Here is an 18248-nt window from a genome sequence, read left to right as displayed (position 1 = left end):
CTGCTGATGCAAGAGACATAGGTTTAATCCTAGGGTTAAGAAGATCCCCTGGAGGAGGAAATGGCAACCCACTCCAGTATTCTTGCCTGAAACATTCCATGGACAGAGGAGCCCCAGGGGCTACAGTCCATGCAAAGAGTCGGACATAACTGAGCCACTGAGCACATACACAAATACTCAGTTCAGTTCAGTCACTCAGTCATGTCCGACTCTTTGCGACCCCATGAATCGCAGCACGCCAGGCCTCCCTGTCCATCACCAACTCCAGTAGTTCACTCAGACTTACGTCCATTGAGTCAGTGATGCCATCCAGCCATCTCATCCTCTGTCGTCCCCTTCTCCTCCTGCCCCCAAACCCTCCCAGCATCACAGTCTTTTCCAATGAGTCAACTCTTTGCATGAGGTAGCCAAAGTACTGGAGTTTCAGCTTCAGCATCATTCCTTCCAAAGAAATCCCAGGGCTGATCTCCTTCAGAATGGACTGGTTGGATCTCCTTGCAGTCCAAGGGACTCTCAAGAGTCTTCTCCAACACCACAGTTCAAAAGCATCAATTCTTCGGTGCTCAGCTTTCTTCACAGTCCAACTCTCACATCCATACATGATCACTGGAAAAACCATAGCCTTGACTAGACAGAACTTTGTTGGCAAAGTAATGTCTCTGCTTTTGAATATGCTATCTAGGTTGGTCATAACTTTTCTTCCAAGGAGTAAGCGTCTTTTAATTTCATGGCTGCAGTCACCATCTGCAGTGATTTTGGAGCCCCTCAAAATAAAAGTCTGACACTGTTTCCACTGTCTCCCCATCTATTTCCCATGAAGTGATGGGACCAGATGCCATGATCTTAGTTTTCTGAATGTTGAGCTCTAAGCCAACTTTTTCACTCTCCCCTTTCACCTTCATCAAGAGGCTTTTTAGTTCCTCTTCACTTTCTGCCATAAGGGTGGTATCATCTGCATATCTGAGGTTATTGATATTTCTCCCGGCAATCTGGATTCCAGCTTGTGCTTTTTCCAGCCCAGCGTTTCTCATGATGTACTCTGCACATAAGTTAATTAAGCAGGGTGACAGTATACAGCCTTGACGTACTCCTGTTCCCATTTGCAAGCAGTCTGTTGTTCCATGTCCAGTTCTAACTGTTGCTTCCTGACCTGCATACAAATTTCTCAAGAGGCAGGTCAGGTGGTCTGGTATTCCCATCTCTTTCAGAATTTACTAAATTATTCCTAATCTAGATTTCTTAACTGTGCTACATGTTACTTTCATCCCCTACAAAGTAGACTGAACAAAATTACAGTTTCAAATTTAGAGTCATTAATTTCTATTTAAATGAAGTTCAAAATGTACTCTGTATTTGAGGTGGCACATTTATTGGCCAAGAAAAAGAAAATTCACAACATTTCTAGTTAGAAAAATAGTTGTTAAATAGAGGAAAACAACAGAATGGGAAAGACTAGACATCTCTTCAAGAAAATTAGAGATACCAAGGGAACATTTCATGCAAAGATGGGCTCGATAAAGGACAGAAATGGTATGGACCTAACAGAAGCAGGAGATATTAAGAAGAGGTGGCAAGAAGAGGTGTACAGAAGAACTGTACAAAAAAGAGCTTCACAAAAAAAAAAAAAAAAGAGCTTCACGACCCAGATAATCACGATGGTGTGCTCACTCATCTAGAGCCAGACATCCTGGAATGTGAAGTCAAGTGGGCCTTAGGAAGCATCACTACAAACAAAGCTAGTGGAGGTGATGGAATTCCAGTTAAGCTATTTCAAATCCTGAAAGATGATGCTGTAAAAGTGCTGCACCCAATATGCCAGCAAATTTGGAAAACTCAGCAGTAGCCACAGGACTGGAAAAGGTCAGTTTTCATTCCAATCCCAAAGAAAGGCAACGCCAAAGAATGTTCAAACTACCACACAATTGCACTCATCTCACACTCTAGTAATGCTCAAAATTCTCCAAACCAGGCTTCAGCAGTACGTGAATCGTGAACTTCCAGATGTTCAAGTTGGTTTTAGAAAAGGCAGAGGAACCAGAGATCAAATTGCTAACAAATGCTGGATCATCAAAAAAGCAAGAGAGTTCCAGAAAAACATCTATTTCTGTTTTATGACTGAGTGGATCACAATAAACTGTGGAAAGTTCTTCAAGAGATGGGAATACCAGACCACCTGACCTGCCTCTTCAGAAACCTGTATGCAGGTCAGGAAGCAACAGTTAGAACTGGATATGGAACAACAGACTGGTTCCAAACAGGAAAAGGAGTACGGCAAGGCTGTATATTGTCACCCTGCTTATTTAACTTATATGCAGAGACATCATGAGAAATGCTGGACTGGAAGAAACACAAGCTGGAATCAAGACTGCCGGGAGAAATATCAATAACCTCAGATATGCAGATGACACCACCCTTATATCAGAAAGTGAAGAGGAACTAAAAAGCCTCTTGATGAAAGTAAAAGAGGAGAGTGAAAAAGTTGGCTTAAAGCGCAACATTCAGAAAACGAAGATCATGGCATCTGGTCCCATCAATTCATGGGAAATAGACGGGGAAACAGTGGAAATGGTGTCAAACTTCAGTTTTTTGGGCTCCAAAATCACTGCAGACGGTGACTGCAGCCATGAAATTAAAAGATGCTAAATCCTTGGAAGGAAAGTTATGACCAACCTAGAGAGCATATTAAAGAGCAGAGACGTTACTTTGCCAACAAAGGTCCGTCTAGTCAAGGCTATGGTTTTTCCTGTGGTCATGTATGGATGTGAGAGTTGGACTGTGAAGAAAGCTGAGCACCAAAGAACGGATGCTTTTGAACTGTGGTGTTGGAGAAGACTCTTGAGAGTTTCCTGGACTGCAAGGAGATCCAACCAGTCCATCCTAAAGGAGATCAGTCCTGGGTGTTCACTGGAAGGACTGATGCTGAACCTGAAACTGCAATACTTTGGCCACCTGATGTAAAGAGTTGACTCACTGGAAAAGAGTCTGATGCTGGGAGGGATTGGGGGCAGGAGAAGAAGGGGACAACAGAGGATGAGATGGCTGGATGGCATCACCTACTCCAACAAGAATTTGAGTGAACTCGGGGAGTTGGTGATGGACAGGGAGGCCTGGCGTGCTGCGATTCATGGGGTCGCAGAGTTGGCCACGACTAAGCGACTGAACTGAAGTATCAATGGTATTCAAAAACTTTACAAAAACATGCTGTTGCTAGAAATCATGATTTAGTCTAATGCAGAACACATATTAACACACAAAGCCACATGGGAATTATAAGGCATACAACCAAAACCAGGGAGAAAAACCGCTATCACTAATTTCAGGGAATGACAAAGCTTTTAAGAAAATTTCCTAGAGAAAATAATAGGTCTTTTCAGAAACACGGAAACCTATCTGTGAATACCACCTTGGTATTCTAATGGAAAGGCAAACCTAATTGTTTTTATAGTTCCTGAAAGTCATTTTCATCAGAGGAATACAAGTGTTTTAACCATATACATTTCACCCACTACTAGTATTTTATTTACGTATTTAAGAGTCTGAAAAACAATTTAGTAGGTATTTCAAGAAAAATGCTGCCAAAGAAGGGAAGTTTGAGTAGCCTTTAAAATCTTTCCCACGTGGCTATTTTTAAGTGCTTGGACTTCCCTGGGTCCAGTGGCTGAGAATCTGCCTGCTCATGCAGGAGACATGGGTTCAATCCCTTGTCCAGGAAGATTCCACATGCTGTTGGGCAACTAAGTCCATGCGTCACATCTACCAAAGCCCATGCTCCCTAGAGCCTGTGCCCCACAAGAGAAGCCACTGCAGCGAGAAGCGCAGGCACGAGGGAGTAGCCCCTGCTAGCTGCAACTAGAGAAAGCCCATGCAGTGAAAAGCCAGTGCAACCAACCTACCAACCAACCAACCAACAACTTGGAAAAACAAAAGAAAATTAAAAACATAAAATAAAATGCCCACATAGAGAAACTACTATTAAGTAACAGGAAAACACAGAAAGCAACAACAACAAAATCACTGTAATGCTCCCAAAAAGTCTGATTTAAAGGTTATTTTAGGGGTTTCCCTGGTGGTCCAGGGGCTAAGCATCTGCCTTGTAATGTAGGGAACGCTGGTTTGATCCCTGATCCTGGAAGATCCCACATGCTGCAGGGCAACTAAGCCCATGCGCCCAGAGCCCGTACTCCACAGCAAGAGGAGCCACTGCAATGAGAGCCCTATGCACTGCAACTAGAGAGTAGCCCCCCAGTCTCTGCAGCTATAGAAAGCCTGCACACAGAAATGAAGACCCAGTGCTGTCAAAAACAGAACAGAAAAAAAAATTGTTTTCAATAAATAGTATTTTAAATAGTATTTTTCTGCTTCCTGAGAACTTAATATGCTATGAAGAAATATAAGGGAAAAAAATTATCATTATGTTCCTCTTTTATATCAAGTTAGGAACAGCTATTTCACAATTTGAATGTTTATTATTAACAAGGTGACATTTTAACGTATTTTAGATTGATGTACAAATTATTAAACGATTTGGACTTATTAGAGTTGTATACAATGCAAAGTTTCCATCCTAAATCATACTGTCCTTATGATGGAATAAATACAGCCGCCTTGGATATTTAACAGCCTTTTCTATCAAAGCAAGAGTCCACAGTAAAAGGAAAACAGGACCAACTGTGCTCAGTGGTAGAAATCAAGAAAACCTTTTTAAAGCAACTTCTTTCCTTTGAAAAACAATGAAAATGAAACTGATATTAAACAAGCAAAGAGGAAAAGTGAATAAGAAACACAGGTAAAGAAGTTAGACTTCCTGATTCAAAGCGCATGAAAATATAAGTGTTAAAAAACAAATCAAAACATAGAAAATTAACAAGTTTATCAGAAAAACTGTGCTATTAGCTAAATTTCCAAAGAATCTCAAATCACAGTGATGGCACACAATAACTAGCAGTTTTGTTTTTTTTTAAAAGAACAAATTCCATTAATCTAATAGAGTCCTATAATAAAATGATCTACTTGAACAGAATTCACAATACATTTAGCAATCCTTCTTAACATCACATCATATGATAAACTAATAACCACAGGTCTAAGTCATATAGTTACAAGGGAAAATAGTTATCTATATTTGTAGGAATAGACATATACATACATAGATATTAAGTATTTGTTTATACTTAAAAAATTAGTGTCTTAATGTCTCTTCCTATGATCCTACAGGAGTAAGAAAACAATAAATAATAGCCTGATATACCAGTGAACCCAAAGAAAGTACTATACAAAACTGGTGTTAATACCTATCAATTACCCAGATAATTCAAAGTGAAGTTTTGTACTGGTAATAGGTTCTGGGATACGGAGGATGAAGAGCTAACTGCTAGAAGTCTTCCCTCAGGAAATAAGGTAAATAAACTGCGATATAATTGTTCCAGTAGTATTTCCAGAAATTAGATATTTTTCTAGAACTTGTAGGGGGTAATCCTTGATGTATTCACACAGAAGATACTACCCTAAGATAATAACAGGAAAAGAAAAACAACAAAAAACCCCACAGCATTCATTTTTAAGTTAAATGCATTATCTTTACTGTCAAAAAGTTTAAAATTATACATGAGATTTTCAGTTAAAGAAGATGCTCTTATATTAATTTTCAAAACTTTTGCAATAATTAAAAAGGAATCTAGTTGCTTACCTTGAATCATATAATACACACAACTAAGGAAATAATGAATTCGAACAGAGCTGGCATTTACAAAGAACAAGCAACTGTCCCTGTGGTGTGGACTTTCCCAAAATATCTCCCACATGGGCCTATCCTTGATGCCTGACATTCCTCTGCAGTTGGTGCCAGTTAAAAATGCAAATTAACCTATAGCACTCATCATAATTAAGGACACTGTATACTAGCTTTTTAGGTCTATGAATTCTTTACAAAATGATACATAGCTAGAACACCTTTGAAGAATATGAAACAGAATATTTTAAGAGAACTCAAAGAAATAGAGGCAAGAATAGCGATATGAATAGAAAGGTATGGTATGGGAAAGAGTATGTTAAGACCAGGGTGTAACAATTGGGTGAAAGAGAAAAGTATGCCAAAAAGAAGTGCAAGGTTGCTTAAAGAGGTCTGGGATTGGAAAATAAGGATAAACCTTCCCTACTCTACTCTGCATTATAATTTTTCTTTTATGATCAGACACAGATTATTATAGAAATATGAGAACATAATGCATCTTAAAAACTGTATGCTATTAACTAAGATAAATAAGGTATTTATTAAAAAGTTTAACTTATGTTTGTATTTAAGAATTAAAATTTCCCTCAAAATAACTTTTACTGATTTATGTTTTAATTATAATTAATACATGGTGATAGAAAATTTGAAAAATACTACAAAGTATATAGAAAGGTTAAAATCTTTAATTCCTTTATAATACCACTGTTAATATTTGGGACAGGGGAGGGATCTGACTTGAAGGTTTTATGGATGTGTGTAAAAAAAATTAAAAAATTAAAATTTATATAGTCTGTATCTTTTATATGATGGTCTTTTTCTACACTACTGAATATTTTGCCATTTTAAGGCAATGGGTTGAAAACTAGTAGTTTCTTAATGTTTGCTCTTCAGTGAACTATTTTGATTTTAAACCTAAGGAAAATCACCATTAAAACTTCCTTCTTTTGGAAAGGACATACTAAGCCTTAAACCCAATCCATATTGGTGCTTTGAATTAAAGAGTTTTAAAAGATTTTCAGGACTTCTCTTATCTAACAGCATTTAATTGGGAAAGTAAATACTACTAAAACTGAAGTCAATGTAATCAACACTACAAAAGGAATACACAAATCACAGAACTCATTTTGTTTGAGTAAAATCCTGTTTGGCTCCAAATGCTATTAAAATCTGCACCCTCTTCCCCTATGAGGTTTCAAAGGTGGCTCAGTGGTAAAGAATCCACCTACCAATTCCCGAGATACAGGTTTGATCCCTGGGTCAGGGAAGATCTGGAGGAAGAAATGGCATCCCACTCCAGTATTCCTGCCTGGAAAATTCCACGGACAGAGGAGCTGGCGGGCTATAGTCCATTGGGTCACAAAGAGTTGGGACACAATTGAGCACACATGTACATGCACGCTTGGCCTAGAAGCCAAATCAGGCCTTTGGCTTAATATAAGTCAGCTGGGCTTTAGAAAAGAAAAAAAAAATTTTTTTTTTAAAGCTGCAGTATCTTTTCCTGTTCCCTTCTTCAAAGATCAGGGATCCAAAGCATTTAACTGGCAAAGTAAATAATATTCAAATTGAGAAAAGTCAAAGTGCTGGATCTCAGTTTAACCAACACTACAAAAGGAATACCCAAATTACAGAACTCATACTGTGAGAGTAAAATCCCATTTGGCTGAATGCTATAACATCAAATGGAGTTTAGGAATTCTGCAGCCTCTTGGCCTAGGAGCCATATTAGGCTTTTTGGCTTAATATAATTCACCTGAGCATTACAATTTTTTTTTTTCTTTTAAGCTATAGTATCTTTTCCTGTCCCATCCTTCAAAGATCAGGGACATGAGTGAGTAAATTAATTATTTGACTAAGGTCACCAATGGTGAGACTTCAGGGATATCCTTACCTCAATGACATTGGGAAAGAAGCAGTCATATCAGTCTCTTTGATGACTGATCTAGCAGTACAGGGAAGAAATGGAGAAGTAGCAGCAAAGTGACTGTGGCGAGGACAAAATGAGGACTCAGGGGAGATATCCAATCTATTTGGGCACTATACAAGGCATAGGTTGGACTAGAGATGTTAATTTTAGGGATAAAGGGGCCTTAAGGGAAGCAAGGTGAATGAAAGAGATGCTGAGGGATAAAAGATGGACAGAAGACATTGGTTAGCCATGGGGGATGAAGTCACAGCTGCTTTAGTATTCTAGGAACTTTGTATTACTTAATAGGAGCAAACAGTTTAAGATTGACGTAGCAGGATTCTGGGGTTTATTTACTTCATAAATGTTCATTTTCTTCTTAAAAATTAAAGTGCTATTTACAGTTCTTGTACAGATGAGAATGGGGTACCTGAGAGATTAAAAAGTAGCTCAAGGGTACATAGCTAGAAAATGGAGAAATCAACATTCAAAATCTAAGTCTCTGTCTGCAAAAACTATATGCCTTTTCTACAATACACTTTGACTTTAATTTCAGAATCTAGTTAGATACTTTTAACATTATAATTTTAAAAAGCAACCTACTTTCAGAGAAGCAAAGAGAAACCTCATAAGATACGGAATCTACTGTGAGGGTGAAGAGACATTTAGTTGTTAGCACTGAAAATATCTATACTAATTACAATTTAATTTCAGAAAAATAATATCAGTGTCTAAAATTTCAAAGCGTTTTTAGGAACAATCCAAAGAGTGCCAGTTTTTTCTTATGAAAAGTTTTCATTATTTTCCTCTCAAAGTGGATTTGGTATTAATTATTCACTAGACTAATTCATATGGGCTTTTCTCCTCCATCAAAAACAAAACAGTTTATTTCAAAGTAATTCTGGTATCAAGAAAGTAAGAAGTAAGTGAATTTAAAAGTCTCAGGAATATTCTACTTTTAAGCAGTAAGAGGCTTTAAAAGGTAAGAAATAGTACATGGTAAATTTTAGAGCACGTATTTCCTATTAGCATATTTAAGGAGAGTCAAGTAACATATTGTTTTAATTTATATTTTTGAGAAAGAGTGTTGTTTTTTCAGAGCCTATATGGAATTACTGATTTTATTTTTAAAATGTTTCCCTGAAATAGTGTATTTAGAGTAATTAACCAGGAAAATACTGTCTAGTTAGTTATACTATTGGTTTTCTTAAAAACGTTTTTGGACATTAGTGGAAATCTTCAGAGTTCTGAATCTTGACTATGAAAAAACCCACACCTGACCACGTTTTCAAAGACCGTTTTACATGATTTATGCTTTCTGCTTTAAGGAAGCAAGAAAATGTTACATGATATAATTAAACCACAGTCAATAATGAAAAAGAAAATCTACTTAGAAAACAGATCTAAGAGCATATTTTGCATTACTGAAGGCTATCTTCAATATTCAAGTACTTAAAACATCCTAGTTCATTTAAATTAACACGGAGTTAACTTAGACATAATCAAGGTAACTCCCTTATAAAAATCCACCTAAACACCTGCAGGACGGGTTCGTCAAACTTGCCAAAAATGGGAACACCTTGCGCATCAATAGGTACTTCTAGGAAATGAGGCATAACATAATAACACAAGTCCCCAAAAGTTTATAAGACACAAGAGCCTGTCACACCTACACTGGAAATTAGGTTTAAATTTTCATTCCTTGTGTCTTAACAATAACTGTTCTGTTCTTTCTGGTATAGGATATTCATTCGTACAAAAGAGCTTGACGCTTCCAAAATCAAGTTTCATCTGATTTCCGGGTCAAATCTTGAAAGGAAGTACTCAAAACATAACAAGTTTTCTGTCAATATTTAATCAGAGAGGCTTTGTGGGGGGGGGGGGGGGGGAGGGGAGGGCGGAATCTCAGGATAATCCCTTCGCCTTGGTCCCTGCCTTCAAACAGCTGAGATACCATAATCCCCAGAAACACAGCCCGCCCCAACCCCCGCCTTCTTTAGGGAGACGTGTGAGAGTGTATGTGCGTATTTCAAGGCCTACAGGAGCCGCAGAGAGACGTTCTTGAACCGTTTGAGATTTGTTTATAATTCTACCAGGAAGAAGGAAAAATAAATAAACGACGGCATTTGCCTTTTCATAGGAAGGTGGGCCTGGGGGAATTCCCAACCACCTGCACTGACGCTAAGTTATGGAAAAGCAGCCAAGAAGCCGGGACTCGAGGAGACGAGTCCCAGGCGGTTCTATGGAAACGAGAGACGCGAGTGGCCTAGCGCCTTCCCGGCAGTAGAACGAGCTGCGCAAACGGAAGGCATGGGAAGCCGCTCCAGCCGCCCGCACAAGCAGAGGCGCCGGGGGGCCCGTTGCCCGCCGCCACACGACCCCACCGACGCGGGCAAGCCGCGGCCGCGGGAAGCGCCAGAGGCAAGTGCGGTCGCCGCTCCCCTGCCCCGGCGCCTTCCCACAGCCTCACATTTCGGACGCCGCCGAAACTTGAGGAGGAAACACCCCCACACGGTCAGGGTGAACACCGCGTCTTCAGGGCTGAGGCCCTTTACCTTCCCGGCCGGGGTTTCTGGGGCTGCTGCCTCCGCGGAGCGGCCCCTGACAGGCGGGACGAAGACTGCCGCTGCGGCACCAGTGGCTTCACGAATCCGGGCTCTGGGAAATAATTTCCCGCCGCGCGCTCCGCGGCTCCGGAAGCGATTGTGACACTTCCGGGTGGTTGTCAGTGACGCTCTCGAGCTGTCGTCAGGGTCTTCCAAGCAGGTTCCCCGGCTGGATCCGGACTCGCGGGCCAAGCTCCTGCTAGCACCGCGCCGAAGGTTGGGAGACTGGTGAGTTATTATTTTTTTCTGGGTTGCCTCCTGGACCTGGTATTTCCGTCCACCCGAGACTCCGTGCAGCATCTTGATCTGACCGAGAAGTTAAGCGGGAAAAGGTTGAACTCGGAGTCCCCATCCAACCCCGTTGGCTCTTGACCCTCTGTGCTGCAGGACAAGGCCTTGAGATTCCGACTTTACCATCTTCTCAGTTCACAGTTTCTGTCTCCAGCTCGGAACTCGACCTCGGGTCCCCAGGTGCCCCTGGGTAAGACAGAAGACACCGTCTACTGCTACCTCTTTTAGGAGAGTGTCTGTAGAGGTGGTCAAGGAGTGTCCACACTCTCCCACAGGCAGGGTGGTGGTCACCCTTGATTTTCGAGAGCTGCTTTACCATCTTTTTCCCGAGTATGGTTTCCTTCATCTTGGGGTGCAGTGCCGGGGAGACAAGCAGCTGGCTGAAGAGCTCACCTTTTCTATTTTTGGAAGTGGAATGAGGGGGTCGGGTTGGGGGTCGTTCCTGATTGAGAACTCAGCGATACCGCCGCGGTTTAAATAGGGTGAGAATGGTCTTTGTTCTATGAGCTAATTGAGATAGCAGAACAAGCTCAAAATTTCATGCGTGGGTTTTAGATACACATTTTTACCTTTTGGAAAGGAGTAGTCAGGAATAGATGTTCTTTCAGAAAGGAGTGCCTCTGCGTTCTTCCAGGCTTTCTAATGAAACCTTCAGGAGAATTTTAGATGGGGGTCTGAGCAGAATTTGCTTCCGATGAAAAGGTAATGTGAGGAAATGTGCCCATGTAGTTGAAGATTTTAAAAATGTGATGAGAGAAGCTTTTTTTGGTGACTTCTCTTTCTTGAGTCATGCAGTTTGTTCAGGTAAGTAGTTTTCACTTACCACCTTTCACTGAAACAATCACGTGTTCCATAAGCAGCTGCTTGATTTTTTTTTTTTTTACCCCCAGTCAGTTCTACATAGAGTTCTAGCAATAACTACCATAAAGAAAAATGCAATATGTTCAATTCAAGGACCCTGATGCATCAGGCAAATGCTTTATTATCTTTTGAGAGTATGGAAGCATGTTATCTCCTAGTTGATCAACAATTCGAACTTTTGTAACCTCATTTGGTCCCAATTTTGTCATTTTTATTGAATCTTGTGGTTTTTCCTTATTTCTTCAGTTGCAAGGATTATAAATAATTTAAGAAAGGTACCTTGTTTTTATATAACAACTAGTTATCAGATAGGCAGTGTTTTGGGTTTTTTTTTAATCATTGCTCTTGATTTGTGACCTCTTTTCAAATTAATATAGCCAGCCACTAATGTTAGCCACAAATAGCTGCTATCTGCCAGGTACTTTACATTTATCATTTTATTTAAACTTTCTACAGTTCTACAAAGAGAATCGTATTATCCCCATTTTGCAAACATTTTATACTGAGACTCAGATGTTCTTACAAGTTATACAATTAAATGGCAGTTGAGATTTGAACCCAGTTTCAGGGAAACTCCAAGCTTGGGCTCTTTTTACTATGCTGTCTACTTCCTTTCATAAATGACAAAATCATTCTTTTCACTCTCCAGTAAAATTGGATAGTATATCACATTCCAAAGTCAAATGGATAGCAAAACTTGAGTATAAGAGATTTAAGGAGTTAAGGAATCAATTCCTTAATGTGTTAAAGATTAAGGAATGTGTTAGGGATTTAAAGAATCCCTACAAAGAATTTTGACATATGAGTAATCCAAATTCTTTTTTTATTTATCCTTAGCCAGTTTTATCACCCTTACTCAAACAAATACAAGCAATCTAGAGACCATCAGTGTATTATTAGTGACTCTAAGACCAGAGTATCAGCTATCTGTTTAGTCAGCTTCTATTTGTGTGTGTATGTAGAAAGAGAGAAAATGAATAAATGAGCACAAATTCATAAAACTGAACTTTGTGATGCCCAGTAAGGAATTACTATCTACTAGCTCTTAGAAAACTATTCTTTTCCACTCATGTAACCCTGAAACAGACAATGATTAGCATATGTTATCACGTGTGCTTAACTAAACCTGCCCTTTCCAATAGTCTACTGTATGTAAAGAAATAGAATAGTTTTCAAGGAATTTACTAAAATCTAGTTGAAATGACCAGTACTAGAAATGATCTAGAACTTAATTCTAAAGAATAACTGGTTTTACAAAAAAACACAGGTATATGTGTACAGCTCATTTCAAACGCTAATGTCCATTACATCGTATTGACTTCTCTGTGAATAATATTTGCTTTGCACATCCCGCAGGTAGATCTCAGTGATTTTTTTTTCCCCGCCAAATTTCAGTGCTTATGAAGGTTGAGAGTTTATCTGTTTTGTTTGTTTCATACTCAGCATCTGGTATGTACTATGGGCTCAATAGATGTTTATTGAATGAACTTTTTAAAAGTTGTTTATCCACAGAGAAGTATTTGTACATGTATTTTTTTTTAAAGGGACTTACCAGATAAATAAATGCACATTTAATCATTACTCACTTTGACCCTGGAGTGTAATGTCCACTCCACAACCCATCCACAAAAGGCAATATGCTATCCTGCAAAGAAGAGTGGACAGTGAGGCAGGAGATGAGAGAATACCTAGTACTTGTTATTGCTTACTTTCTGCTGTGCAGTGTTACATTTAATTCTCACAGCACTGTAGGGCTTTATCATTCGTTTAAGATTGAGAAAACAAAGATTAGCTTTGTAAATCTTTGTAGGTTACACACAGTCATTAAGTGCCAGAGCTATGATTGGAACCAGTGCTGATTCCAAGGACCATAGTATTAACCACTTCACTATACTGCCTCCAACTGGATTTTAATCCTGGTTCATCTACTAACTAGGTCTAAACACAGGGAAATTTATCCCTCTGAGCATATCTCTCATCTATAAAGGTTGGATTAAATGATGTTTAAAGTCTTTTCTGGCTCAAAAATCCTCCCAAGTGTTATTCTAACATGCTAGAAAATTTTCTTGAGTGGAGTTTTACATATAATGAATGTAAATTTATTGTATTTTACATGTAAATGATGTAAATTACATCATTTAATCCAACCCTTATATGTTGGTAGATGTATAATTATGATTTTGGGCTTCCCTGGTGGCTCAGAGGTTAAAGCGTCTGCCTCCAATGCAGGAGACCTGGGTTCGATCCCTGGGTCGGGAAGATCCCCTGGAGAAGGAAATGGTAACCCACTCCAGTATTCTTGCCTGGAGAATCCCATGGACAGAGAAGCCTGGTAGGCTATAGTCCACGGGATCGCAAAGAGTTGGACACGACTGAGTGACTCCACTTTCAGAGTTCAGAATCTCAGGCATGCATTTGCTAGTTTATGACCCTGATAAGTCACTGATTCTTTGTGAGCTCAGTTTTTTTTTTTTTTTTAAACCTAACATAAAATGGATATAGAAGAATGCTTTCCAGGTTGAGGTAGCTTCAAACACCCTGCATGAGCCCGACACATGCTATTATTGTTCAGTCACTAAATCATGTCTGACTTTGTGATCCCTCAGACTGTAGCCCGCCAGGCTCCTCTGTCCATGGGATTTCCCAGGCAAGAATACTGGAGTGGGCTGCCGTTTCCTTCTCCAATGGATCTTCCTGACCCAGGCAACAAACTTGTGTCTTCTGCATTGGCAGGTGGATTCTTTACCACTGAACCACCAGGGAAGCTCCACCTGACAGATCAGATCCGATCAGATCAGTCCCTCAGTCGTGTCTGACTCTTTGCGACCCCATGAATCGCAGCACGCCAGGCCTCCCTGTCCATCACCAACTCCCAGAGTTCACTGAGACTCACGTCCATCGAGTCAGTGATGCCATCCAGCCATCTCCTCCTCTGTCATCCCCTTCTCCTCTTGCCCCCAATCCCTCCCAGCATCAGAGTCTTTTCCAATGAGTCAACTCTTCGCATGAGGTAGCCAAAGTACTGGAGTTGCAGCTTTAGCATCATTCCTTCCAAAGAAATCCCAGGGCTGACCTCCTTCAGAATGGACTGGTTGGATCTCCTTGCAGTCCAAGGGACTCTCAAGAGTCTTCTCCAACACCACAGTTCAAAAGCATCAATTCTTCGGCACTCAGCTTTCTTCACAGTCCAACTCTCACATCCATACATGACCACAGGAAAAACCATAGCCTTGACTAGATGAACCTTTGTTGGCAAAGTAATGTCTCTGCTTTTGAATATGCTATCTAGGTTGGTCATAACTTTCCTTCCAAGGAGTAAGTGTCTTTTAATTTCATGGCTGCAGTCACCATCTGCAGTGATTTTGGAGCCCAGAAAAATAAAGTCTGACACTGTTTCCACTGTGTTCCCATCTACTTCCCATGAAGTGGTGGGACCGGATGCCATGATCTTCGTTTTCTGAATGTTGAGCTTTAAGCCAACTTTTTCACTCTCCACTTTCACTTTCATCAAGAGGCTTTTGATTTCCTCTTCACTTTCTGCCATAAAGGTGGTGTCATCTGCATATCTGAGGTTATTGATATTTCTCCCGGCAATCTTGATTCCAGCTTGTGTTTCTTCCAGTCCAGTGTTTCTCATGATGTACTCTGCATGTAAGTTAAATAAACAGGGTGACAATATACAGCCTTGACGAACTCCTTTTCCTATTTGGAACCAGTCTGTTGTTCCATGTCCAGTTCTAACTGTTGCTTCCTGACCTGCATACAGATTTCTCAAGAGGCAGGTCAGGTGGTCTGGTATTCCCATCTCTTGAATTTTCCACAGTTGATTGTGATCCACACAGTCAAAGGCTTTGGCATAGTCAATAAAGCAGAAATAGGTGTTTTTCTGGAACTCTCTTGCTTTTTCCAAGATCCAACAGATGTTGGCAATTTGATCTCTGGTTCCTCTGCCTGTTCTAAAGCCAGCTTGAACATCAGGAAGTTCACGGTTCACATATTGCTGAAGCCTGGCTTGGAGAATTTTGAGCATTACTTTACTAGCGTGTGAGATGAGTGCAATTGTGCGGTAGTTTAAGCATTCTTTGGCATTGCCTTTCTTTGGGACTGGAATGAAAACTGACCTTTTCCAGTCCTGTGGCCACTGCTGAGTTTTCCAAATTTGCTGGCATATTGAGTGCAGCACTTTCACAGTATCATCTTTCAAGATTTGGAATCCTGACAGACAGTTGGCATTAAATATATATTGATTCTCTTCCCTTCTCCCCAGTCTTTTAAGGATAAAAGATTGGTGAATGTAAAAATACTTTATAGGTTAGCCAAAGGTGAAGAATCTTCAGTTGTAGTCCACTAAGAAAGAGCAAGTTATACCTACAAATGTCTATTGTATGACCAACAATTTACATACAATTATTGAACAACAAAAGGATGGGAAACACAGAAAGAAGTTTTGCTTTCAGTAGGACAGATGAGGAAAGATTTTATTTAAAAAGGTAATGCTGAGTTTGGGCCTTAAAGGATGACGATTTTGGCATTGGAGGATGCAAAGGTACCAGAAAAGATTAATGAGTACGTATTAGATCTGTGGGATGGATTGAAGGCTAATGATAAAATGTGAAAAAGCTGAGTTGAGTGCAAGCTGTGGGTAACTGTGGTCCTGTTAAAGATGTTAGACTTTCCACAATGAGCAATGGTTTTTGTGCATAACCAGGGTGGGGTGGAGGATGGGGTTAACATTTGATTTTTATGGAAATTATACCCATTTGTTATAGAAATGTAAGAGTGTAAGAGTATATAAATAAGCCCCCTCCCCCCAAAAAAAGAAAAATTGCACAATAATCCCATTCCAGACCCAGCCAAGCACCTACTTACTGAACACCAACTTCAGCCAAATCCCCTCCTGACTTGAGAGTACCTCTCTCCATCCTAGTGAAGAGTGAGCTGTGAGTGGCCACTCAGGTTGGCTCACAGGTAGGAAAGGGCTCTGAGGAGTCACGTGTCCCAGTTCTGGGCCTCCACCTTAAGGGGCTCACATGGGGACTGGTCCACAGACACACAGTTCTGACTGGGTGAGGGTCTCTCTACAGGTGTATTGCTTTTAACGGTATGGATGCTGGCACTGGCACTCAGGTGTGATGGCAGCAGGCTTCTGGGAGTCGGGGAGAGGGGTACCATCTAGAGCTACAAGGTTTTCCCACCGCACTTTCCTGTATCCTCCCTGCCTCCTGTCCCTTCCTGACGTCTGTGGTGGTAGTTTAGTCGCTAAGTCATGTCCGACTATTGCGACCCCATGGATTATAGCCTTCCAGGCCCTTCTGTCCATGGAACTCTCCAGGCAAGAGTGCTGGAGTGGGTTGCCATTCCCTTCTCCAGGGGATCTTCCCAACCCAGGAATCGAACCTAGGTCTCCTGCATGGCAGGTAGAGTCTTTACCTACCGAGCTATGAATGAAGCCCAACCCCTTACCTGCCGGGGTCCTGCCCCGGCTGATCCAGGGTATTCGAAGCGGGGACGGCGTCGGCGACCTATTTATTTAAATATTTTATCAAATATATAAAGAGTAATAGGATGAGGATAGCTCAGTAGGAAAATTCAGTGGAGAAAAGAGGCTGAGTAGCTTGGTTTACGCGGGAGACCAATAAAACTTCAAGACAAGAAGTTTGCACCACTTACGTAGGCTGCAGGCGTCCTTCCATTCTCCTGAAGGAGAGGAGACACTGAGGCCTCCCCGGTCGGATCTTAGAAGCCCAGGCATAATTAGTAAGCATGGCGGGTTCCGAGCTCCAGATGGAGACTCAACCAGAGTGAGAGAGAGAGAGACATGGGGAGACCAGTATTTCAAGAAACTGATCCCAATTCTTTATTTTCCATGGTCTACTTTTATACACTGAGATGTTATGCAAAAGTCACTCGGGGTCAGCAGTCCTGACTTTTATGAAAGTCAGGTGCTTCATACAAATGTATACAGAGGTCTTAGGGGTGTTACATCATCTTCTGGCCAGGGGGGCCTGCTGACAATTTATGACCCTCTCCTTGTGACAGCGGTCAGTCAACCAGGACACTTATTTCTCCAGGGGTGATTATTCTCAAAACAGACACCACCCAAATAAAGTTACATTCCTATAGGGTGACGGTGTAGTGGGTTTTAGTTAAGGAAAGAATTTACTTAGCCTAAGGTCTAACGTGATTAATATCAAAGGTTAATACTTATTTCTTCTATATATTCATTAATGTGTGTAAGGGCAGGGGATGTGGAGACTTAGCAACAAACATTGGCTCAACAAATGAAAAACCCTTCACCAATACAATTTCTAATCAGCCCATTATACTTATACTAATAGTTTTCTAACTTTTCTAAGGAACCTGTTTTTAGAAGGTTTAAAGCATCTCGTGCCTCTCACGGTCGGGAGGCTGTGAGCAATCACATGTGGCTGGACAAGCCTGTCAGGCAGGCTAGAGAACCTTCAGAGGAGTTTGTAGGTTAAAACACTCTTGTCACACCCAAGAGTTTTTATTGACTGGAGCTCTAGGTTAACTCCTTCTCCAAAAGAGGTGGTGGGGGACAGCCCCCCGTAAAGTCAGAGGTGTAGGTAAGAGCACAAAGTAGTAAAATAGGCAGGCTCTGGTTATGGGGGTAGATGCTCGAGGAGTTCCAGGGGGACTCCTGAGGCTCGATCCCGCCTTTGCGTATGTCGAGCCTCCTTCCTCATGACCTTTGTCACGGGCGGAGTACCTCACTCTGGCCCCCAACACTTACCCAACTTTAAGCCTGGGTTTCCCCATCTGAAGTCACAGGGTGGACTGGGTAGGGGGACCCTGGGCTTTTCTCTGCCCAGGAGGGGCTCTAGAACCCCTCACC

At 41.0% G+C, this 18248-nt stretch overlaps 2 protein-coding genes across 30 annotated transcripts in view; one reads left to right on the top strand and one right to left on the bottom strand.

The window, feature by feature from the left end:
• The window catches only part of SLF1 (SMC5/6 complex localization factor 1), a 76344-nt gene that overhangs the window by 57898 nt on the left and 198 nt on the right, over positions 1 to 18248 (bottom strand). For 4 of the 15 annotated variants that reach the window (XR_015168287.1, XM_086413118.1, XM_086413137.1 and 1 more), the window contains exon 1: positions 10190 to 10979. The exons of 1 other annotated variant lie outside the window; for it this stretch is intronic. Coding sequence is in view for 3 of the 14 variants with exons in the window: in XM_086413118.1 (XP_086269244.1) it covers positions 10190 to 10540 (351 nt within the window). In the remaining 11 variants the exon portion in view is untranslated. Of the gene's footprint in view, positions 1 to 5686; positions 5951 to 6957; positions 7183 to 7619; positions 7756 to 10104; positions 10980 to 12978; positions 13013 to 17062; positions 17087 to 18248 lie in introns of those variants that run through there. 10 more of the 15 variants (XM_086413122.1, XM_086413129.1, XM_086413127.1 and 7 more) reach the window with 9 other exon arrangements.
• Positions 10339 to 18248, top strand: part of KIAA0825 (KIAA0825 ortholog) — a 428558-nt gene continuing 420648 nt past the window's right edge. For all 15 annotated transcript variants that reach the window (XM_086413109.1, XM_086413116.1, XM_086413110.1 and 12 more), the window contains exon 1: positions 10339 to 10468. The gene's annotated coding sequence lies outside the window, so the exon portion shown is untranslated. The remainder of the gene's footprint in view (positions 10469 to 18248) is intronic.

Source organism: Bos grunniens, chromosome 7 (genome assembly GCF_055505025.1).
Source record: "Bos grunniens cultivar Pamir isolate PY7600 chromosome 7, Bosgru_T2T1.0, whole genome shotgun sequence".
Lineage (NCBI taxonomy): Eukaryota > Metazoa > Chordata > Mammalia > Artiodactyla > Bovidae > Bos > Bos grunniens.
Note: the sequence above shows the minus strand (reverse complement) of the source record. Positions and strands in the feature narration are given on the sequence as shown.